At 36.9% G+C, this 24,862-nt stretch overlaps 1 protein-coding gene across 2 annotated transcripts in view; it reads left to right on the forward strand.

Moving 5' to 3' along the window:
• Positions 1 to 22,549, forward strand: part of prkag2a (protein kinase, AMP-activated, gamma 2 non-catalytic subunit a) — a 126,550-nt gene extending 104,001 nt beyond the window's left edge. For both annotated transcript variants that reach the window (XM_067435661.1, XM_067435662.1), the window contains 10 exons: positions 5,089 to 5,170; positions 9,557 to 9,615; positions 13,711 to 13,756; positions 13,850 to 13,904; positions 14,213 to 14,339; positions 14,802 to 14,967; positions 16,896 to 16,933; positions 17,023 to 17,169; positions 18,037 to 18,130; positions 21,205 to 22,549. In XM_067435661.1, coding sequence (XP_067291762.1) covers positions 5,089 to 5,170; positions 9,557 to 9,615; positions 13,711 to 13,756; positions 13,850 to 13,904; positions 14,213 to 14,339; positions 14,802 to 14,967; positions 16,896 to 16,933; positions 17,023 to 17,169; positions 18,037 to 18,130; positions 21,205 to 21,242 — 852 coding nt within the window. In that variant the 3' untranslated portion in view covers positions 21,243 to 22,549. The remainder of the gene's footprint in view (positions 1 to 5,088; positions 5,171 to 9,556; positions 9,616 to 13,710; positions 13,757 to 13,849; positions 13,905 to 14,212; positions 14,340 to 14,801; positions 14,968 to 16,895; positions 16,934 to 17,022; positions 17,170 to 18,036; positions 18,131 to 21,204) is intronic.
• Positions 22,550 to 24,862: the final 2,313 nt, after the last annotated feature.

Raw genomic sequence — 24,862 nt, forward strand, 5'->3', positions numbered from 1 at the left:
GTTGTGGTTCCTGGTCATAGCAGCACCAGTTGCTGCAGTTAATGAGGTGAATTCAAATGACTTTGACATAGTCCCTTTATTTATTTTTTCCCATATTAAATGCCTATTGGCCTGCTGTGCACAGTTAAGCTGATGCCACCGGGGTGGCGGTGCCCCCGGCTTGGGCCCGTCATCGCTGCTCGCAGCTTTAATACTTTTAATTGTTTTCTATTACATGGGCTTTAAAGAAGGTCATGTGCTGTGTTTGCAAAGATCACGTATGACACCTCTTTAAACTAATTATTTATTGATAGAATTCAAATGGATAAAAAAATTAAATTTCACATGATTTTATAAAAGTGGCTGTTTATAATAAACTTCCATAAATTATATGCACGCATATTACTCTTACCTGACACTGATATTAAAATATCAATGATATTAAATGATATTATATGATATTAAAATCATTGTTGCGGTCTCTGTGATTTGGCTCAATTTATTTTTAAGAGAAGTGTAAGGATAATACAACTTCAGCATTTGGAAAGTATTCTGCACTCATTTTTAAATTTACATTTGGCATCATCTGACATAAAATTAAAGAATAAAATGTAATTGATCTCATAGATGTGAGTGTTGTGGTTCCTGGTCATAGCAGCACCAGTTGCTGCAGTAAATGAGGTGAATTCAAATGACTTTGACATAGTCCTTTTATTTATTTTTTCCCATATTAAATGCCTATTGCCTGCTGTGCACAGTTAAGCTGATGCCACCGGGGTGGCGGTGCCACCGGCTTGGGCCCGTCATCGCTGCTCGCAGCTTTAATTATTTATTATTTTTTTACGCGACTATTTGGGCATTTTTGAGGCCCTTCCCATGCTCGAAAACTCTTGAAACTTTGCACGCGCATCAGAATGTGCGGCCATCAGGGCCGGGCTGAGGCTGGGACCCGGGCGTGGCAGGGGGGCTCGACAGCGCCCCCTAAAGTGGGGTCTGAAAACGTGGTCTATAAATCAAACACACTTGCATGTACATATATGAAACTCGGTACACATATAGAGCTCATCGTGCCAAACAACTTTCGTGCTCTAAGTTATGTGTCAGCCCAACAGGAAGTGAGCTATTATGGGTTGTTCGGAAAACGCATGCTGTGGAATTTGCGATACTCCTCCTAGACGATTCACCCGATCAGCACCAAACTCGGTCAGCCTGAAGTCAAGACACTGAGGATGCTAAATTGCGAGCAACTTTTTGATATCTCAAACGGTTTGGCCGTGGCGAAGAGACGAATTTATGGCGAGAAAAAGGAAACAGGAAGTGTGTTATAACTTTTGCATACATTAATTCATTTTGATGAAACTTCAGCTGTGTGTTCGTTGTAAGAGGCCGATCACATGGATAGGACTTTTGTGAGTCAAAGTTATAGCGCCACCAACTGGCAGCAGGAAGTGTCACTTTTGTCCAAAGTGGGGGGTTAGTTTTATCTACATTCACCAAACTCGGTATATATATTGTACTTTTCGAGCCGGACAACTTTCTAATTTACAGTCATTAGCTCTGACCAACAGGAAGTCAGATAATTTGATTGGAAGATAACACAAAGTGGAAAGCGAGCTCTGAGTTTTTACCATCTCCTCAAAAGCGATTCATTCAATCTCCTCCAAACTCGGACAACATGAAGTAAATATACAGAAGATGCTAAAATGCGAACGGTTATTGGATATCTCAAACGGTGGTCCCGTAGCAAAAGCCTAAAAAACACAAAATAAGAACACAAGTGCCTGGTTCATAAATAAGTCTATACTCCCACCTGCTGGTTATTCTCTATATCACACTGTTTTTTTTTTTTTTTTTTTTTTCAACACTTATGCTCTCACTTAAATGACCAGTAGAGGGCAATATTGTATAAGTTTTCAAGCAAAAAAACCTTACCTCTGTGTGTGTGTGTGTGAATGGTTTTCTAGCCTGGTGGGGACTTAAACCTGAATGTACACAGACTCATGGGGACTTCCCAATGGGTACAAAAGCTTATAAATCAGACAGAATGAGTTCTTTTGAAAAGGTGAAAACGCAGAAAGTTGTGTGATGGGTAGGTTTAGGGGCAGGAGCAGTGTATGAGGACAGAATATATGGTTTGTACAGCCTAAAAACCATTACACCTATGGTGAGTCCCCAGAAAAAGATAGTGAACCAGACATGAGTGTGTGTGTGTGAGGGGCAGGGGTGGGGGGGTGAAGGGGGGTGTTGTGGATGGGGGATGGGCTGAGCTGATTTGAGTTGCCTGCAGCATACTTCAGCATTACTACTGTGTGTGTGTGTGTGTGTGTGTGTGTGTGTGTGTGTGTGTGTGTGTGTGTGTGTGTGTGTGTGTGTGTGTGTGCGTGTGTGCGTGTGTGCGTGTTCTTTTTTCTAGCCTGGTGGGGACTTCAACCTGAATGCACACAAACTCATAGGGACACGTGTCACTGATTTCTACAGTGTGTGTGTGTGTGTGTGTGTGTGTGTGTGTGTGTTGTGTGTGTGTGTGTGTGTGTGTGTGTGTGTGTGTGTGTGTGTGCGTGTGTTCTTTTTTCTAGCCTGGTGGGGACTTCAACCTGAATGCACACAGACTCATGGGGACACGTGTCACTGATTTCTACAGTGTGTGTGTGTGTGTGTGTGTGTGTGTGTGTGTGTGTGTGTGTGTGTGTGTGTGTGTGTGTGTGTGTGTGTGTGTGTGCGTGTGTTCTTTTTTCTAGCCTGGTGGGGACTTCAACCTGAATGCACACAGACTTATGGGGACACGTGTCACTGATTTCTACAGTGTGTGTGTGTGTGAGCCACTCTTCTGTCTAAAAAGATTACCTCTCAATGCTGTGCTTTGGCCTGCATTAAAGGATAAAACATTTTATTCTGGGTTTGAATAAAAAAATTCATGTATAAAACCAGTTTATTTGTAGGGCATTGACAATATTGTTTTATATAATTAGTTAAATAATTGTGTTAATACAAATAATTATTAATAAAAAATATAAATATAAAAAAAATTACTAACAAAAGAAAAAAACACATTTAATTGTCTTTTAAAAAAAAAGTAGTGTGTGTAACTTAAAAAATGAGAAGATTAATGCCTTATGTTTAAATATAAATATAGAATAACCAGAAGGTGGAAGTGTAGCCTTATTTAGTAACCAGGTTGGATATGTCCTAGGGAACACTGTTTTGAAGATAAAACTATTGTTGTCATTGCAAAACAGTGTTTTCAGACAGTGAAATAAAAACAATGATCTCTCACTCTTTAGATTTTGTGTCTGTCATTCCCCTCCCCCCTCACTCTCCCTCTCTCAGGATCACTCTGTGTGTGTGTGTGTGTGTGTGTGTGCGTGTGCGTGTGCGTGTGCGTGTGTGTGTGTGTGTGTGTGTGTGTGTGTGTGTGTGTGTGTGTGTGGAGGGGGTCTCTCTCACTCTGTGTATGTCGCCTTGTTTCTTGTTTTTCATAATTTAACCATTTCATATCATAGGCTATCAGCAATATCTATCACTTTATTGTGAAAAATAAGTTAAAAAAAATGTATTATATATATATATATATATATATATATATATATATATATATATATATATATATATATATATATAACACTGGTCTTCTGAACTTACAATATTTTGAGCTGCAAAAAATACATTTGCACATAATTAAAAGTGATATCCTAATACTTTTAATTGTTTTCTATAACATGGGCTTTAAAGAAGGTCATGTGCTGTGTTTGCAAAGATCACGTATAACACCTCTTTAAACTAATTATTTATTGATAAAATTCAAATGGATAAAAAAAAAAAAATTCACATGATCTTATAAAAGTGGCTGTTTATAATAAACTTCTATAAATTTTATGCACGCATATTACTCTTACCTGACACTGATATTAAAATCATTGTTGCGGTCTCTGTGATTTGGCTTAATTTATTTTTAAGAGAAGTGTAAGGATAATACAACTTCAGCATTTGGACAGTATTCTGCACTCATTTGAAATTGACATTTGACATCATCTGACATAAAATTAATGAATAAAATGTAATTGATCTCAGAGATGTGAGTGTTGTGGTTCCTGGTCATAGCAGCACCAGTTGCTGCAGTTAATGAGGTGAATTCAAATGACTTTGACATAGTCCTTTTATTTTTTCCCATATTAAATGCCTATTGGCCTGCTGCGCACAGTTAAGCTGATGCCACCGGGGTGGCGGTGCCACCGGCTTGGGCCCGTCATCGCTGCTCGCAGCTTTAATTACTTGTAATATTGTCAAATGCATTGTATTTGTTATTATTATTATTTAGTGCTGTCAAATCATTCACAATTACCGGTAATCGCATCCAAAATAAAATATATAAAATATATACATAATTATACACAGTACACACACATTATGTTAAGACAAACTTTAATTTTGGATGCGATTAAGTGATTTGATAGCACTATTATTATTATTATTATTATACATTATATTATAATGTGTTATAATATGAAATTATTATATGCATTTAAATAACAATAGTAGTGTATTAATAGTAGTATTCCTGCTATTTTTATATAGTTTTTAAAGCCCATTGTGGATATTTTACACACATTAAAATATATACAAAATATATTTTAAACTAAAGTAATAATTTGATCTGCTTTAACACTATTATTATTAAACTGTCCACAATTCATACAATGTAACTGTGTCAAAAACTATAGTTAAAACAATAGTTAAAAACTGCTTCAGGATATTGTTTATTGGATACTAGTATTGAACATTTGAAATAATCTTTATTGCTGCATAAAAAAGCGATACCTGTCGATTTCCTATATGAAATTTCTCATGTATTCTACCGTAAATGTATTTTGCCTGTGGCTGACTGCTTAGAGTGGCATGGACATGGGTGTGGTTGAAATATCTGTGGAGGGTCTTCAATGGTGTAATTAGACTCCATACTTGTGTGCATACAGCACACTTGGACACACCTTTAGAGGTAAAGAACATGCTTGGAGTATAAACAGCACCCTCTGCCTGTCACTACTTATTGGTGTGGAATTTTTTTTTTGTTGAGCTGTAACACAAAATAAATTTTTGCCCTTTTCTGTTTAGGTTAAAAAGGCCTTTTTTGCCTTGGTGGCCAATGGGGTCCGAGCAGCCCCTCTGTGGGAGACCAAGAAACAAAGTTTTGTGGGTGAGTAAAAACCGCCACATTTTGATACGAATGACAGAGACCCCTTTTGAAAGAACAAGCACCTGGTATTTGATGGTAAAAGCTCTTAAAGGTATTGAAATTCTTAGTACCCTTTGGTTACTGTTATCTTATCAGTTTCCAAGAGCGTTTCCTTATCTACAGCTTCTTAAACCGAGGGTTGTAAGTGGAGCTGCTCGTTGGCAGACTCTCTAAGGGAGTGTAACATATATATCCAGATCTCTGTGGCCCTAGAAGAGATTGGGACTGGAGATGATCCTTCCTGTCGCCCTCCACAGCACTCAGCAGTCCTCTGATTTAGAGTCTTATCTGTTACCATGACAAAACCCGCTCAAAATAGAAGCGCATGCTGACCAGAGTCTCAGGATTTGCCTCTGGCTCCACTAGAATTGAAATAATTGTTTCTATGAGCTAAGCAGAATAAGCAGTCAGGAGAAGAAGAAATAATGTGGTGGAAATTACATGCTCAATATTTATTCATATTTAAAATACTTGGGTCGGTACACTGTACATTGCAAATGTTAGGGTCGGTACACTGTAAACAATTTTTTTGTTGGTTTAACTTAAACAAGTAAGTAACCAGGTTGCCTTCAAATTTCGTGTTTATTGAAATTAAAAATGTGTGTTGAGACAATGAAGTAAATTGATTTAATAAATAGAAACTCACAATATTATTATATCTGAACCACATAAAAAATTGATAAAGAATAAAAAAGCAAAATTTGGCATGTTTTACTGCATCATCACAAATGAAACACACACAATTACCCAATATGCTTACAAAATCTTTTAATAAAATTTAAATAAAAGTTTTTGATTAAAAAATGTTCACTGTATTATCTCAAATTTTCAATTTCAATTAACTTAAAAATGTAAGGCAACCAGGTAACTTATTTTAAAAACTTTTTTTTTACAGTGTAGTTTTTTTTAAATATTTTTGAAAGAAGCCTCTTATGCTCATCAAGGCTTTATTTATTTGATAAAAACACAGTAAAAACAGTAGTAATATTAAATATTATTACAATTTAAAATATTAAAGCTATTTTCTATTTTATTATATTTTAAGATGTTTATTCCTTACTCAGAAATCATTCTAGTATGTAGATTTGGTGCTCAAGAAACATTTCTTGTTATTATCAATGTTGAAAACAGTTATACTGCTTGATATTTTTTGATACCATGATAATTTTTTTCTGGATTCTTTGATGAATAGAAAGTTCAAAAGAACAGCATTTATTTGTAATATATATATATTTTTGTAGCAATGTAAATGTCTTTACTGTCACTTGTGATCAGTTTAATGCATCTTCACTAAATAAAATAATGAATTTCTTTTACACAGCAAGCATTGTGTCATTTCAAATGAACATGAGACATTTAGAACCTTTTTTTTAATTTAATTGAAAATCCTTCTGCCATAACTCTCAAGGTTATCACATAATTTTATTTTCGTGCAAATTGTTCTTGTTTTGTTTTGTTGCATTATAACATAACTTTAAACGAAATCCAGGTGTCATCAAGCTATACCTTTGTTTTAAATAAGTGACCTGTAGCGGCGAAAAATTAAATATTGTGGCTTTAAAGGTGCAGTGTGTAGTATTTATGAGGATCCATTGACAGAAATGCAGCATATACATAACTATGTTTTCAGTGATGTATGAAGACCTTTATTACCTTAGAACAAGGCAAATCTATCTACATAGACCACGGGTCCCCATACAGTGAAATCTGCATTTTGCGCAGCCATGTTTCTACAGAAGCCCTAAACGGACAAACTTCTCTACATAGCGCAAGTTACTCTCTGCTCTCTGACGACGACATTTTTATCCTGTGTCAGTTAAAAAGCAGTTAAAACGCACCCTGTTTAAATAAATAAAAAAGAGATACGAATCCTAAATTACATCACAACGGGTGGTAAAAGCATTTAGTCCTGATCCAAAAAATTAAAAAAACTCTATAATCCAGTTTAAGTGCATTCATCTTATAAAACGTGTCTTTTCATTATGAAGGAGTCATGCTGGGAAACCCTCTTAACACCAACCACAGAGAATGATGAGTCACCAGAGAGGAAACTCATGAGTAATACACAACACACCAAGCAATGTCTCCACTAAATATCAAATATCTAACTGTAAATAGACGTCCTCTGAGATATCCAGGGACAGTATCTGTCCTCTCTAGAGAGATAATACAATCCTAACAGACAGCCTGTAGGATACAGCTCACCAAAACACCATACTACAGTTTTTAACAAGTCTCTATAAAGACTGTCAGATATCTACTAAACACGATGTATTTATAAATTTAATCTCAACCACCTAAATCCTGATATTAGCTGCTTTATGTGGCCAGATGTTGCTGGTCCGGTAGATTTGCTTGTTCTCGTCAGACTGCTGATCTGTGCTGCGCCACCATAAGCCTCTCTGTGTTAATAAAGGGCCGTTTGAGTGTCTGAAGTGCTGAGTCCTTTACCTTACTGCAGTCTCAGGCACAAACACAGTACTTATTAAAAAGATAGTTCACATAAAAATTAAATTCCATCATCGTCGACTCACCCTTCTATTAATTAGCAGGGTTTTGACACCTCTCACCTCTGAGAGCTCCTTTAGGAGTCTCTATCATCTTAACTCAATCGCCACAACGGGCCCAGCACCTGCTTATAAAAGCCTCTTCAGCTGAAAAATGAATCATTTGCATGGTGATCAGGGGAATATGATGCTGTTCTGTAAATCCACACTGTCAGTTGAGTACAGCACACTTCCTTTATGACTTTTCATGACCTATTGATGTCAGATTTGTGTGCTGATTGTTCTTTTGTTTCGTTTGAGTTAATTGGATATGTTAGAAATACATCATTTTTTTATTGTTAAATTGATTTGCAGAGCATTTGCCGATTACTCATAAAGACAGTATGAAACTGTAAAATGGTTGGAATGCATAATAGAGACCTGTATAGAAACTTTATTATATATATTTATAAATAAAATAAAATAAGTAAATTAACAATGATTGTTTTTTTTTACATCAATTACTTGTGGTAATAAAACTCCAACACAATATTAGTGTTATACCTGATCTGTGTGTGTGTGTGTTTTTTTTTATATATATATATATATATATATATATATATATATATATATATATATATATATATATATAATTAAAAAAAAATCAAATTAATTAATTACACAATGTGGCTATTAATTAATCCCAAATTAATTGCACATCAATCCCCAAATGATAATTTAAAGTCACTATTGTGTTAAACGAGAATAGCATAATATACTGTTTTGCCTTCAACTGCCATGAGGGTGAGTAAATGATGACAACATTTTTATTTTTGGGTGAAGTATACGTTTAATGTGTTTTTTAACAGTATGGAAATATATATTGTTTACAAACCAAACAATGCTGCATAATTCAGAAAGTTTACAAAAATGCTACACATGGGTTTTCCGGGAGCACTACAGAGTGATGACCCTTAATCAGTATTGTGAATTTATTTATTTTATCAAGCAGTCTAAACACGTCAGTTCACAAAAATGAAATCAGACCAACCAGCTCTAGAGTTTAGGATATAAAGTATGTTTTAGACCAACACCATCCAGACCAGCACTGTGTCCAAAATTGAAACTTCCCTGCTATATAGTATGCCAAAAAGAGTAGTATGTTGAATATACTGTACATAGTATTTGTAAACCAGCAGGCAAATAGTCTCTAGATTACCTACTACTTCCACCGAGATTTTGTGCATTCGATGGACACTTTACTATCCCATGAGGGCACAGGAGGGTCTCTGAACAACAGAGGGGTCTCCTGTCAAGTCCTGAATCACCACAATCCCTCATTTCTTCTCTTGCTGAGTAAGACCGAGGGCACAATGTGGGCCAGCTTGACAGGAGCAGATAAAAATACGCCTGCACCCTTCATCACCTTTTAATCAAGAGAGAGATTACACTGTGGCGGTGTGAGCATCTCAGAAACTCTCTCTGCTTTCCTCCGGTACGGATTTAGCCACAGTGTCTAGTGGTCTACTTCCAGAGTTTATGTAATGTTCCTCTCAGTCATGTGTGACTCTTCTGTAGGACACAGCACATTGATGTTGACCTACTGTCTCCTCTGGTATCTGTTCATCTGTGTGGATGAATTGGATTAAGGTGCTATATGAGATCTGTTTTAACTCGTGGCTGGCATAATGCCACAGCCCATGTCCTTTTCAGTCAATCCACTGTGCTTGTACTTGTTATGTTATCAGAGGCCACATGTTCTCTTTTTCTGTTTATGAGTGGTCCAAATGAAGACTAAAGAGTTCAGATTTAATTCCATTTCACACTAGAGTCTTATTATGTCTTTCTTGTTTCTCTGCAGGCATGCTAACCATCACGGACTTCATCAACATACTTCACAGATACTACAAATCACCCATGGTATGTAACACACTATTTCTTATGTTATTTATTTTCTAATTTAGGCCCAAAATATTAAGACAGTTTCATACTCCACTGGCTTCCGGTAGCTGTCGAACCAAGCGGCAACCTCCCGCAGTTTCTCTTGAAGCCAATACGGAAGTGACTTAAACTGCAATTTCTCGACTGACCACTAGGGACAGGCTCCAGAAGGGAGCAGAATCTCGTTTAGCCCCGTGATAAAATGCCCAACTTTACAACAGAAAAAAACATGTTTACAGCCTGGTACAAATTGTGGTTTGATCTATACGGCTAATTTTGCCTTTCATGACAACTGTGAGGGGGGTGAATTTTTTTTATAACTCATTCGTTTACATTATATAAAGCCTTAAAGTTCTGCATAATGAAGGACGTGGCCACTTTGAGTGACAGCTGGATAGCCATTTATCCGCCGTCAATAGTCATTGCGTCACCTCAGCTCTGCCGATGTCCCGCCTCTGCCCATTTTCTGTTATCCGGGCATGACGCGTTGCCAAGATGGCAAAGGCCAGCTCGTCTCCACTTTACGCTTCAAAACTGCACTTCAGAATCCTATGGGTGATGTCACGGACACTATGTCCATATTTTTTTTACAGTCTATGGGTCGTACGCAAGTCTAGTTCCAGCGGAAGAGTGACCTCTAACCCCATGTAGGATGTAGGTATAGCATAAGCTTAGGTGAGAGTAGACACCAAAACAAAAAGGGCTGGGCAACAAACTCAAGCTCCTCCCACATCTCTCTTTAAAAAAGTTTAGACTTCTAATTTGTGACCAGTATTTCGTTTTGCTCTATCCTTTGCTCTACCACGTCCGTCAATACCTCATGCGTGGGGTCAGAGGTCACCCGTTCGGCGGAACTAGACTTGTGTACGACCGTTACCGGGAGCCAGTGATTATAATTTAAGTTATAAATATTTTTTTCTTACAAAAACACATTGCTTTACTTCAGAAGGCCTTTATTATCCCTCTTGGAGCCATATGGATTACTTTTATAATGGATGGATGTGCTTTTTTGCCCTTTCAAAATCTAAGTTTGTATTCACTCCCATCATAAAGCTTGGAAGGGCCAGGATATTTTTTAAATCAACTCCAATTGTGTTTGGCTAAAAGATGAAAGTTGGGCCTCTTATGTAACTCTCTTAAAGGTGCACTGTGTACATTTTAGCGGCATTGCAACCGCTCACCCCTCCCTTTCGAAGCACATAGAGAAGCTATGGTGACCTACACAGGACAAAGATGTCGTCGTCTGATAGAGTAGAGAATAGCTGCCACTCTGTAGAGAAGTTTGTCCATTTAGAGCTACTGTAGACATGGCAACGCAAAATGGCAACTTCACTGTAGAGTGACCCGCGGTGTATGTAGATAGATATGCCTTGTTCTAAGGTAATAAACATAACAGTTAATTATGTAAGGTCTTTATACATAAACATAGTTATATTATATTGCATTTCTGTCAATAGATCCTAAATATTACATACTGCACCTTTTAGGATAATTTTACATTTTTTATTGTTTGGTTCCTTTTTACTTCCCTGATATCAAGTGTACATTTGTACAGTAAAAGTGCTGCATTTAGCTTTGCCGGTTGTTGCTTTTTGTGAACCTTGTGTCATTTAAAAAAACTTACAGCACTCTGGCTCCTGAGCTCAGTGTGATCCTGAACACAGACATGACCCCATGAACACCTCAGTGTTTGCTGTTGTCTTGTGTGCCAATAATTGCTCCCACAAATAATTGCTTACTATATAATTCATAGCCTCAAATCCGCCGTACAACTTCTCTTCCTGCTCATCAGTATTCATATATAGAGTCAAAGAAACCACTTAAGTGCTTTGAATAAATCTAAACGCCCCATCAGTTCTATTCTGCAGAGACAGGAAGTAGTTGAGAATGCTGTTAAGCTTCTTCCTGCGCTTGGAGGGAAAGCACAGCTGTGGCTTAATTATTTATCATTGTGTGCGCATGCTACATACTGATGATGATCTCAAATAGACTCAGAAAAACTTCACACGTCCATGTGTTTGTCAATTAGCAGGGTGTGTTTTGAAAAGTGAGCTGTTTTAGGGACATACCATGAATTTTACCATGAAACCATTTACAGTATATACATTTACACTTTACAGTTCAAAGTTTTTTTTTGTTTTTTTAAAGTCTATTTTGCCCTAAACAAGGCTGCCTTTATTTGATCAACAATACAGTAAAACAATAATATTGTACAATTATTACAAATTAAAATAATTATTTTTATTTAAATATTATATTTTATTTATTCTTGTGTTCATTTCTCCAGTTTTCAGTATCACGTGATCCTTCAGAAATCATTCTAATATGACGATTTGGTGCTCAAGAAAAATGTCTTATTATTATTATATTATTCTCAGTGTTGATAACAGAACAGTTTATTTGAAATGGAAATCTAAATCTTTGGTAAAATTATAAATGTCTTTTCTTTTGATTTAATGCAACATTGATGAATAGTGGTAGTACATATTATTAATGAATGAAACATTTCATTTTACATTATATTTTACTTTAAAAAAAAAAGTGAACTGAAAGAACTTCATTCAAAACACACCCATATTTCGAAATAAACACCCATTCGGTATTCATCAATTTAGTCTGACCTAATAAACGATGCATCGAATTGTGAAACTATTCGAAGATGTTATCCATTCATGACACAGATGATCATTTAAGTGCAGAAGTCTTATATAGTCTTTATAAGTGTACTTTATATCTTATGGTAGAATATTCCCCCTTTAATTACTGGCGCACACTCGCTAACTCTCTTCCTAGTGCCTCCAAGAAACCATGAGCTTCAGCATTAACCCATTTTCATCTCCCATCGGTCATTATCACGCACTGAAAGGTGCACACACACATGCTGGCACTCGTGCACTCTGTAATCATTAGCTAACATATGGAACCAGGAGTCGGTGCATCCTCTGATCAGCCGTGCTTTTATGATTGCTCATGTGGGTTAAGACGTTACCCTGCATCAGCAGTGTGGTGCGACTCTTTAATTGCTGCTCCTGTGGGAAGCCTGTTGTTCAGGTGATCTGTGTTTTCGCTCTTAAAGGGATAGTTCACCCAAAAATGAGAGTGTGATGTTTATCTGCTTACCCCCAGTGCATCCAAGATGTAGGTGTCTTTGTTTTTTCAGTAGAACACAAATGAAGATTTTTAACTTCAGCAGTTGCAGACTGCCAGTCATAATGCATGTGAATGGGTAACAACTCAAACAGAAAACATGCTTAGACAACATGCACAAAAATCCTGCTGCTCGTGACGACACATTGATGTCTTAAAACACGAACGATCGGTTTCTGTGAGAAACTGAACAGTATTTGTTTTTTGTTTTTTTACCGAATATCCAAACGAATATCATGTAGTACTCCCATCCGTCATTACTTCCGCCATATGATCGCACCAGTTTGACCTTACCAAACAGAAGTAATGGCGGATGGGAACACTAGATTAGATTTGTTTGGATATGGATAATATTGGATAATAATAATTTGTCATTATTATGTTTTAATATTATTATTACTATTATTATTTTTACATACAAATATTATAAATGATTAGTATACAATTATTGAAAAACATATAAAATTCTAAATTATAGGCTTATATTGCTATTATATCAGCCTATAATTAAGAATTTGATATGCTTTTCAATAATTGTATACTAATTTTTTTTATATTTTATGTAATAATAATATTTAAATATAATAATAATAATAATAATAATAATTATAATAATAATAACAACTGCTATTATTATTAGAAATAATGACAGTTACATATTGCTATTATGTAACCTATAATTCAGATATTTATATGCAGTTTAATAATTGTATACTAATTTATAATAGCAGTACATAATAAAACATATTATAAGTATATTTATATAAATATAATAATAATAATAGTATTTTTTATTGATACATTTATTATTATTATTATTATTATTATTATTATTATTATTATTATACGGTGATAATTTCATTATATTTGTGAATGTTTGTAATTGGAGTAAATAGTTTTTTCTTTCTTTATTTTTTTTTGGTTCAGGTACAAATCTATGAGCTTGAGGAGCATAAAATTGAGACGTGGAGAGGTAAGACATTTTCACAGGTGTTTATTCCCCAGTGTTTTCTGGTCTGCTTTCCAGATGTTTTATTATTATTATTATTTTTTTTTTTTACAACAGAGCTCTATCTACAAGAAACATTTAAGCCTTTAGTGAACATATCTCCAGATGCAAGGTAAGAGCAGTTATTTTCTGTTAACTCGTATGTTATTTTCATCGTTATAAGGGTTTAGTTAGGTTAAACTTTTATATTGAAGAGGACTTGTGTCTTTCCTCTGCAGCTTTTGAAAGTACACAAGTGTAATGAACCGCTAGAGTTTCTTTAGTAAACCACAAACCCTTTTCCTCTCGTATATTGCACTTTTCCATAACTATTGTGCTGTTTGCTCATATTTTCAGTGTATTAAATTATTCAGTGCTTCTATTCCTCAGGTCATGGCAATGAAATTGACTTTCTCTGTGTCTATATCATGTGTGTTTCAGCATATTTGATGCAGTGTATTCACTAATCAAAAACAAGATCCATCGGTTGCCCGTCATCGACCCCGTCACTGGAAATGCACTTTACATTTTGACGCACAAAAGGATCCTGAAATTCCTTCAGCTGTTTGTAAGTTCATCAATATATTTATTGTGTTTAAATTGTGCATTTCATATCAGTTAAGATTTCAGTTGACCGTTTTTTGGCGGGGTTTGGGGTTTAACCGATGCTGTAATAAAGTGCCCAGTAATTTCCTCTAGAGTGAACGAGGAAGGAACTGAATGAATAGGATGAAAACGTTTAGAGGAAGGGAGGACAGACTAGAACAGACGAAGAGGCAGAGAACAGCCTGTTGATTTATGAAATCTATCTGATCAAATTTCCATGGCCTTTTATATGTTTCAACGGTGTAAACTGCTTCCATCTCTGAAGAAACATAAAGACTTTGAAAGAGAGACATTGATTTTACGTCGCAAGGGAAAGAGTTCTTAGAATGTTTTTTGACAAACAAAGGGCTCTGTATGTTTTTATGTAGTGTGAATTATGAAATATTCAAAATTAGACACAGTAGCTTGTGTTTATATGTCTCAGGTCTGTGAGATGCCAAAGCCTGCCTTCATGAAGCAGACACTGGAGGAGCTGAGCATCGGGACCTACAGGAACATCGCCTTCATTCACCCTGACACGCCAATCATCAAAGCCCTCAGCATCTTTGTGGAGAGGAGAGTGTCAGCACTGCCTGTGGTGGATGAGTCAGGTATGAATCAAGAGGGAAAAAACAGATATTGTAGAGTGCAACAGTGTCCACCCACTTTTTCAGCTGAGTTGGTTCCAAAAGTATTTGTTCCATTAATTTCTCCATATTTAAAAAAGTATTTGTCATGGCGTTATAAACCATGAACCAAGTCAACCAGCTATGAGGGGAATCATAACATTAAGAACTTTGATTTGAAGCAAAAAAGCATTTGAAAATTTGGCAAAAAGGAACAAAATGGTTATATATTATATATATATATATATATATATATATAATATATATATATACACTCACCTAAAGGGGAATATTAGGAACACCTGGTCAAGACATTCTCCTGAACACCAAACTGAATGTCAGAATGGAAAAGAAAGGTGATTTAAGCAATTTTGAGCATGGCATGGTTGTTGGTGCCAGACGGGCCGGTCTGAGTATTTCACAATCTGATCAGTTAAATCTATCAGGGATTTTCACGCACAACCATTTCTAGGGTTTACAAAGAATGGTGTGAAAAGGAAAAAAAACATCCAGTACGCGGCAGTCCTGTGGGTGAAAATGCCTTGTTGATGCTAGAGGTCAGAGGAGAATGAGTCGACTGATTCAAGCTGATAGAAGACCAACTTTGACTGAAATAACCACTCGTTACAACCGAGGTATGCAGCAAAGCATTTGTGAAGCCACAACATGCACAACCTTGAGGTGGATGGGCTGCAACAGCAGAAGACCCCACCGGGTACCACTCATCTCCACTACAAATTGGAAAAAGAGGCTACAATTTGAACAAGCTCACCAAAATTGGACAGTTGAAGACTGGAAAAATGTTGCCTGCTATGATGAGTCTCGATTTCTGTTGAGACATTCAGATGGTAGATTCAGAATTTGGTGTAAACAGAATGAGATCATGGATCATTCATGCCTTGTTACCACTGCAGGCTGCTGATGGTGGTGTAATGGTGTGGGAGATGTTTTCTTGGCACACTTTAGGCCCTTTAGTGCCATTTGGGCATTGTGTAAATGCCACGGCCTACCTGAGCATTGTTTCTGACCATGTCCATCCCTTTATGACCATCATGTACCCATCCTCTGATGGCTACTTCCAGCAGGATAATGCACCATGTCACGAAGCTCGAATCATTTCAAATTGGTTTCTTGAACATGACAATGAGTTCACTGTACTAAAATGGCCCCCACAGTCACTAGATCTCAACCCAATAGAGCATCTTAGGGATGTGGTGGAACAGGAGCTTCGTGCCCTGGATGTGTATCCCACAAATGTCCATCAACTGCAAGATGCTCTCCTATCAATATGGGCCAACATTTCTATAGAATGCTTTCAGCACCTTGTTGAATCAATGCCACGTAGAATTAAGGCAGCTCTAAAGGCAAAAGGGGGTCAAACACAGTATTAGTATGGTGTTCCTAATAATCCTTTAGGTGAGTGTATAAAATCATGAGTAGTTTTGTATTTCTTGCATATTTTTTTTATTTGATGATGCTGCTCGCAATGCTTTGTAGGATTGTAGCATGAGCATTCGAATATAATATACTACCGGATTTGTACTGATACAAAGCTCAATGCTAATTGCTGAAGTAACCCTTTAAAGTTTACTGCAAAAGATGCATACATATACAAATATTTAAGTTTTTTTTGGAGAGCGTAGGGAGGGCTATTCCATTACGTCATTACCATTGCTTCAAGAGTTTTTCACCACGGATTCCAGTTAAACACGTTTAGGTTTAAATAATGAAGCCTGACATCTTCAAACGAAGCATATCATCTGTCTTAAAAGGTTTATTAGTTAAAAATAAATTTCCCTATGGAGAAAATGTATTTTTACTTCCAGAACCCAACTGTTGTACTCTATACTCCTACAGTAATGAAAGTGACTTATTTAAAACCTAATGACTTTTTTTCCATTTTTGACTTTCAGGAAAAGTTGTAGATATTTATTCCAAATTTGATGTCATTGTAAGTATATTATGCATTTATTTTATTGTTAATTGGTCTTGACCTATACACCAGACATTCATTGTGTGTGTGTGTGTGTGTGTGTGTAGAATCTTGCTGCTGAAAAGACGTACAACAACCTGGACATTAGCGTGACACAGGCGCTGATGCACAGGTCACAGTACTTTGAAGGGGTCATGAAGTGCAACCGGTTAGAGACACTGGAAACGATAGTAGATCGGATAGTCAAAGCTGAGGTGAGCTTTTCTTCTGTCTGTCTTTGTGTCTTCATATATCTGCATCATTGATATTTTGACCTGCTTCGTTTTAGGTATTCTAGAGCTGCTCTAGTTAGTATTACAGTCACTCTTGGTTATTAGATATTATATAGATTCTCTTGGAAACAGAAATCCAACAGTTACCCTTGCTCTGGGTAGTTAAACAGATGTTTGAGAGTTCCTCTAGCTCCTCATAATGGTGATATTATAGTGTTGCTCTTTTCTATTCTTTATCTGCTTTTGTTCACTATAGATATTCTATGTATAATATTCTACAGCTACTCTTTATCCTCCCAGAGGGAAACATAAAGTTGTTGAGGGAATATTTTAGAGTCAATCTTAATAATATATATATTCTAGAGCAGCTCTGTATTATACATCTGCTCTGGTAACATTCAAAAGTTGCTCTAGCTCCTTGTAGAGGAAATATTGTCACTCTTGGTAATATTTATATTACACAGCTGCTCTTGGAAACAGATATTTATATCTTGGAATTGCTCTGTTTATTATGATAAGCCCTTGTTCTTTTTAGAGGAAATATTTTACAGTTGATTTTGGCAATAAGAGAAACTCTTGTTAACAGATATTGTATAGTTGCTTTAGATCACTTTAGAAGAGAGATTCTAGAGCAACTGGGTAATAGATGCCCTAGATATTCTATAGCTGCTCTAATTCACTATAGAGGAGATATTTTAGAGCTCCTTTTGATTTTCGCTCTTGCTTCTCAATATTTTATAGCTGTTATGCAAGTTTTAAAGCTACTCTAGGTAGAGATTTTCTAGATCTGTTCGGTGTTGTAGATACTCTAGGGCTTCTCTAGATGCTGATGCCTCTGTTTTCAATCAGGTGCACAGGCTGGTGGTGGTGGATGAGAACGGCAGCATCGTGGGCATCGTCTCCCTGTCGGACATCCTCCAGGCACTCGTTCTTAACCCCACAGGTATAAATGCTCAGCTTTCCTAAAGCTCATTTCCAGTAGGACCCTCCTTATCCCATCCTCTCTTGCCCGAGCCACAGGTACTACATTGCACAGGTTTCCTGACGCCCTGCCACCCCTACTGCTGCTGGGGTCACGGAGAAGATGCATGATCGCTGCCTGGCTCATGATGTGTGTGAGGGGGGCATGTGCTTACTTATACTTTCTGTTTCCAACACAGAACCAAACACGATTGGCGTTGTTTCTAGAGAGCAGCTGACAAAGGGTGGCCTGTGTGTGTGTGTGTGTGTGCGTGTGTGTGTGCCCACATTTCACCGCATATGATTTTGATTAATGACACTTGCAGTACATCAGAGCCCCTCCCACTGCAGGGCTGCCCATCTGCGATGAATGGTGTCCTGCAGTATTTCAACTCAACTACACACTCTGTCCTCTCAACACATGCACACAACACATAACATCATAGGTCTTTCCAGTAGAATCATCATGTAGTTCTAAACCCTTTGCAGAATATGCAAGATGTTAAAGGGATAGTTCACCCAAAAATTAAATCCTGTGATCATTTACTCACCCTCAAGTTGTTCCAGACCCATTAGACTTTTGTTAAATATTGGAACACAAATTAAGATGTTTTTAATGATTTTATAGGACAACTCTGGTGAAAAATGAACCTAGGGGTAATTAACAGATGGTTACAGAGTAGATCGTTCTCTGGGATGAGTTTTCATGAAAATCGAATGTAAAGAGTTTTATCTCCAAACAGTTTAGCTTATAACGCTTGTCTATGGGGCACAGACTACGTAAAATTAAACCGAAGCTCAAGTGTACTTGCTTTAAATGAGAGAACAAACCACTTTGGTTCTTGAAGATATTCAAACTAAGCAGCAACTTCCCCCAGTTTCTGTTGAAGCCAATACGAAAGTAACTTAACCTGCAATTCATCAACTGACCACTAGGGCTAAAGAAGGGAGCAAAATCTCAGCCCCGTGTTAAAATTCCCAACTTTACAGCAGAAAAAACATGTTTACAGCCTGGTACAAATTGTGGTTTTGGTCTAAATGGCCAATTTTGCCCTTCATGACAACTGTCGGGGGTTAATTTTATTATAACTCATTCGTTTACATTATATAAAACCTTACAGTTCTGCGTAAATAAGGGCGTGGCCACTTTGAGTGACAGCTGGATAGCCATTTATCCGCCGTCTGTTAGTTATCGCATCACCTCAGCTCGGCCCACATCCCGCATCTACGCAATGACACGCTGGCAAGATGGCAAAGGCCAGCTCGTCTCTACTTTATACTTCAGAACTGCTCTTCAGAATTCTATGGGGGACGTCACGGACACTACGTCCATATTCTTTTACAGTATATGGTTCAAACGTGCTGGTGTAAGTAATGCAAGAATGCACCTCATTGGTTCTCACATGTCAAGCAAGCAAGTTTGAGCTCGCGTTTACTACATTTGTGTGTTTAAATAATATAATAAAAAGTATGATCCCTTTTATTTTATATTTTGCATGGAGTATGTAAACTTATGACAAATATGACATGAACAGAACTGTAGGAGCAGAACTTTATAACCAATGGAATATGTTACACATGTAGGTATGACAGACATCTAAATCAAAATCACATGGTGGGATAGAAAACTCAAACTTTCTAAATTTCCTTCTGAGAGGTCACTGTGTGCTGGATGCCTGCCTTGTTGGCTGTGAATTTATAATGCAGAATATTAATTGCTGCTGTGAAGAGTGTTATGAATCCTAAGTAGCAGATGTGATGCTGCTAATATTGCAAATAGTATGCATGGATCAAAAGATATTCTGGCCTGTTGTACAGTCCTGCTCCTGGAGATGGACCTTCCTGCAGAGCAGGGTCAGAAATGGAAGCTTGGGGTTCATTCTTGTGTTACGCAGCATATTTGAGCTTCCATAAGAACCAATGAGGTTAATTATCATGTTATGCAGCATGTTTGAGCTTCTAGAAGAACAAATGAGGTTCATTCTCATGTATTGCAGCACGTTTGAGATTCAGCAAGAACCAATGAGGTTCATTCTCATGTTACGCAGTACGTTTGAACTTCTAGAAGAACCAATGAGGTTCATTCTCATGTTATGCAGCGTGTTTGAGCTTCTAGAAGAACAAATGAGGTTTTATTCTCATGTTATGCAGCATGTTTGAGCTTCAGCAAGAACCAATGAGGTTCATTCTTGTGTTATGCAGCATGTTTGAGCTTCTAGAAGAATCAATGAGGTTCATTCTTGTGTTATGCAGCATGTTTGAGCTTCTAGAAGAACCAATGAGGTTCATTCTCATGTTACGCAGCACGTTTGAGCTTCTAGAAGAAAAAATGAGGTTCATTCTCATGTTACGCAACACGTTTGAGCTTCTAGAAGAACCAATGAGGTTCATTCTCATGTTACGCAGCACGTTTGAGCTTCTAGAAGAAAAAATGAGGTTCATTCTCATGTTACGCAACACGTTTGAGCTTCCATAAGAACCAATGAGGTTCATTCTCGTGTTATGCAGCACGTTTGAGCTTCAGCAAGAACCAATGAGGTTCATTCTTGTGTTACATCAGCACGTTTGAGCTTCAGCAAAAACCAATGAGGTTTGTTCTCGCATGTTAAGTAATGATGATTGAATGTGTGAATAAAAGCCAGAATTCAATCTGTTTATATAAAGAGATCATGTCTTTTTAGAAGACATGGATTTAACCGCTCAATTCATATGGATTTCAGAGTTTTGAGACTGAAAATGAATTTAAGATATCTTAATTTGGGTTTTAAAGAGGAATGAAGGTCTCCTATAGGTTTGAAACCATACTAATTACATAATTTTCATTTTTGGGTGAACTATCCCTTTAATGGAAAATTCTGACCATGCGGCAGAGTCAAGTTTCAGTTTAGGTAAAACACCCTGAACCTGCAAATCAAGGACGTTGAAACAAAAATTTTCAGGAAGGCAGATCTCAGAGCAGCCCTGGTTGAAGATAGCTGCCAACTGGTGGTTATAAGCAGTACTGTAACCAAAAAGAGACCTTTCGTTTACATATTGTCTGCTCTCTTACCTTTGCAGGTATGACCAGAAAGGACAGCGGAGCAGAGACAGAGTGATGTGGGCTGAGATTGCTGGGTCATGTGACGTTGCTGGCAGAGACTGGAGACCACAAGTTTGAGCCACATCTCAGAAAGAAAGAGGAGAAACCAAGGAACCTGACCTTGATGTGTGCTGTTGAAAGGCAAAAGATGATGTTTAAGAGTAACGGACTGGTTAATTGGTCTATATTTTAATATACGGATGAACATAGTGGGGCGATTTAAGGTGGATCATCTCTTATTCAGAAGGATACTGTGAACTCTGCCTATTGTATCACATTAAGCTTCTGCACGCACATTATAACTATACTTTTAGCTAGAGCTAAAACTACGCCATCTGGTTTCTGAACAGTGGTCTGCGCACAGGCTATGGACTGTACCATAATTGCCTCTTTTGGGAGGGGGGTGTCTGTGCGTTTGCAGGGCATTCAGTAATAATCGCAGTATTCAGTGCATGATAGGACTGTTTGCTCCCTGTGTATATACAATTTTCAGCTTGTGCCGTATGAGCCCAGCTCACATTTCTACTTTTGACTACACCTCTTAAATTTAGGAACTGATGTTTATTTCGTTTAGCCTCCTGCTCCCTTTCTCCACCACGATCCCTTTGTAAAATGCAGACAGAAATGGTTTCCTCTATCTGTCTATGGTGCCTTCTGTCCAGCAGTTATCGCCCTCTACTGGTTGCCAACAGAACAAGATTAATTGAATGTTTAAATATATCAAAGCGAATGTCACAGTTGTTACAAAAACCAAAAGCCCCGTTTTGCTGTTTAAGTGTGTCACTAAATGTATTTACTGAAGAGCTCTACATTTCCTCACTTTGGGTGTCCATTATTTTCTTGATGTTTTTGAAATGATGCTGTAAATGATAATTGAAATGTTTATTTATTTATATTTAACACTTTTGTAATTTTGAAAGTGATATCTAAGTGTGAGATGGAAAGAACTACAAAGCCCCTATGCAGTAAAACTTGATGTTGACAAGCAATTCAACCTTAAAATCCCACATTTTTTTCTGTCCATGAGGCGACTGATTCTTGTTTGTATCGATTGTACTGTACATGCACACAGAGCTTCTGTCTGAAGAATCTACAAGTGCCAGAGAAAGGTATATTTTTCTGTCTGTTCAATGTTGTTTGTAATACTTCACATTATAAGTTTTCGTTATTTGTTTTGCAGATATGTTAGTGCTGTTGTCATGAGAGAGTAATGTCCAGAGATAAATGCACATCACTGGCATGAGACATGAGAATGCTAATGAATAATCATCCTTAAGATTCATTTTTATTTCACTGTTAAGTAATAAAAAAGAAAAACTGAGACTTTGAAACTTTTGTGATTAAGATGATTAGTAAAAAAAAAAAAAGGCACTTGGAGACGCTGGTCATGTGAAACGTGTTTGGCATAGGCTTACAGCAATGATAAAAAAAAGAAACAAAACAGTTTGCCTGTTCTTCAAGAAACTACAATTTTGACTATTAATTTTAGTGCCAGACTTCCCTCTGAATGTTGTTTTAATGTTACAAGTTGTAGAGAAATTCCAGTGAGGAAAAGAAAGTCATTCTTATTCTCAGAACAAACATAATCACAACAGAACTAGCCTATGTAGGCTATTCACATTAGCACGAGAAAGAGTAGTCATGCCATTGTTACCTGATGCAGATATTCATTAGCCTAATATTCAGATAGCTGAAGCGTGTTCATATTCATTCATATTGGTTGGTCTGGTGCGAGGGTTAAATAAGTGGGGGCGCACTACAGTACCATTTTTCAACACAAATTCACATTGGAAAGCTGGGAGGGCAGGGTACCCGCCGCCCCTCTTATGCTGCGTTCACACCTAATGCGAATTGAGCATCTGGAGCGAGTGATTTTCATGTTAAGTCAATATAAAGACGCGTAGAACCTCATTCTGGTGTCCAGTTTGCACAAGCATTCACATCTGTCTGAAGCAAATTCGCATCGGACGCCTGAGTTAAAAAATCTTAACTTTGGCCTTCAACATGGAAGAACGACTGATATTGGCAGTGAGCATGCAGTCATACGGAGCAGCTAACAGGGAACGTTCTCAGAACGTTGGCTAACGTTCTCTGAAAGTTCTCTCAAAGTTATCAAAAAACGTTCTTGCAGTAACGTTATTAGAACGTTTTGCCAACGTTATTTGCTATTGAGAAACGTTCTAAAAACGTTAGCTATAAAACGTTATTCTTACATTGTTAGTGGAACGTTTTAAAAACGTTACTACATTAAAGAAAAGTATTAGTCATTACAAATTAATCATACAGCTTTTTTCTCAAACTTCAGATACATAATTTGTATATCCAGAGACAACTTAATGACACTTAAATGCTATTTTCGTGTATATATTTATTATTTTACAATCAGAAGGAAAATCTTGTAAACTAATCATGTATTAAATATAAATGTAGCCTAATATAAATATAAAAGTCAATTATAAAAGTGGTTTTAGCTTTTTTTTAAGAAAGAATAAGATGTCAATAAAAAAAGCAAGTATATTAAAAGAGAAAACAGGAATATTATATTTGATCATACTCCACACCCTTATAAGAACGTTATTTAACGTTCTTATAACCTAAAGAGAACGTTAATACAACGTTCCACAAACTGGACATTTCAACGTTCCTACGTTCAAAAACGTTTTTAGAACTTAATGGGAACGTTAGGGAAACGTTCTTATAGCCTAAAATTGTTAGCTGGGGGCGCTCGCTTACACGTGCATCCAATTCGCTTTGGACAAGTATGCAGATTCAAACTGTTCAGGCGTCCAACTAGACACGACAGGAGCTAATATGACGCTCAATTCTCGTTCAGTTTGAAAGCAGAATAAGTATCATAATACATTTTTTATATTAATTGATTAAACTAAAAAAAAAAATATTTGAATGTAGGCTTAGCATACGAAAATCTGAAAGGTTGATGAACACATTCACAATTCATTATTGATTTAGTTTATATAGTATGTAAGTTTGGGATGACCATTTTGGCGCTACGGACGTAGGCTACCGCGGCTGTATGAAATATGTTCAATAATTTCCCTTCATGACCCTGACGGATTGCTGGTATGGCAGGCTACATGTCACAGTTTGTTCCAAAGCTGTTTGTTTATAAATAAGTAATTCAATAACTATTTATTTAATGTAGCCTATTTCGAATAATGAAGGTAACATAAGAAAATTATTTTAACTGTAAAATGCAGCAGTGGCGGGTGGGTAAAGCCGGGGATTCAACAGCTGCTGCCAGTTGGAGAGAGACATGGCCACATGACCCACCAGTTGCGCCTAAACTAGACACAAGGAAATTGCTGCTCGTAGGTGCTAAAAAGTAAAGTTGCCAACGTTGTATTAATTATTTGTTTCTACGATAACGTGTGCCTCCTGGATGTCGTTTCAATCAATATATATTTTTAAATGGGACAGTTAACTTTTAGTTACTTTGAACTTTTAGACATTTAGACTTTTTAAAAAAAGTTTGCAAATGTGTTGCCTCGTATAGTAGGCTGTATATGAATATGGAGCTCACACATAATCGAAGAGGGGAAAAAACTCTCGGCTTTAGGGATAAATAACTGATATTTATTTCCGTTACCCAAAAAGCAATTTTCCATCCATCCCAAC

Source organism: Pseudorasbora parva, chromosome 24 (genome assembly GCF_024679245.1).
Source record: "Pseudorasbora parva isolate DD20220531a chromosome 24, ASM2467924v1, whole genome shotgun sequence".
Classification (NCBI taxonomy): domain Eukaryota; kingdom Metazoa; phylum Chordata; class Actinopteri; order Cypriniformes; family Gobionidae; genus Pseudorasbora; species Pseudorasbora parva.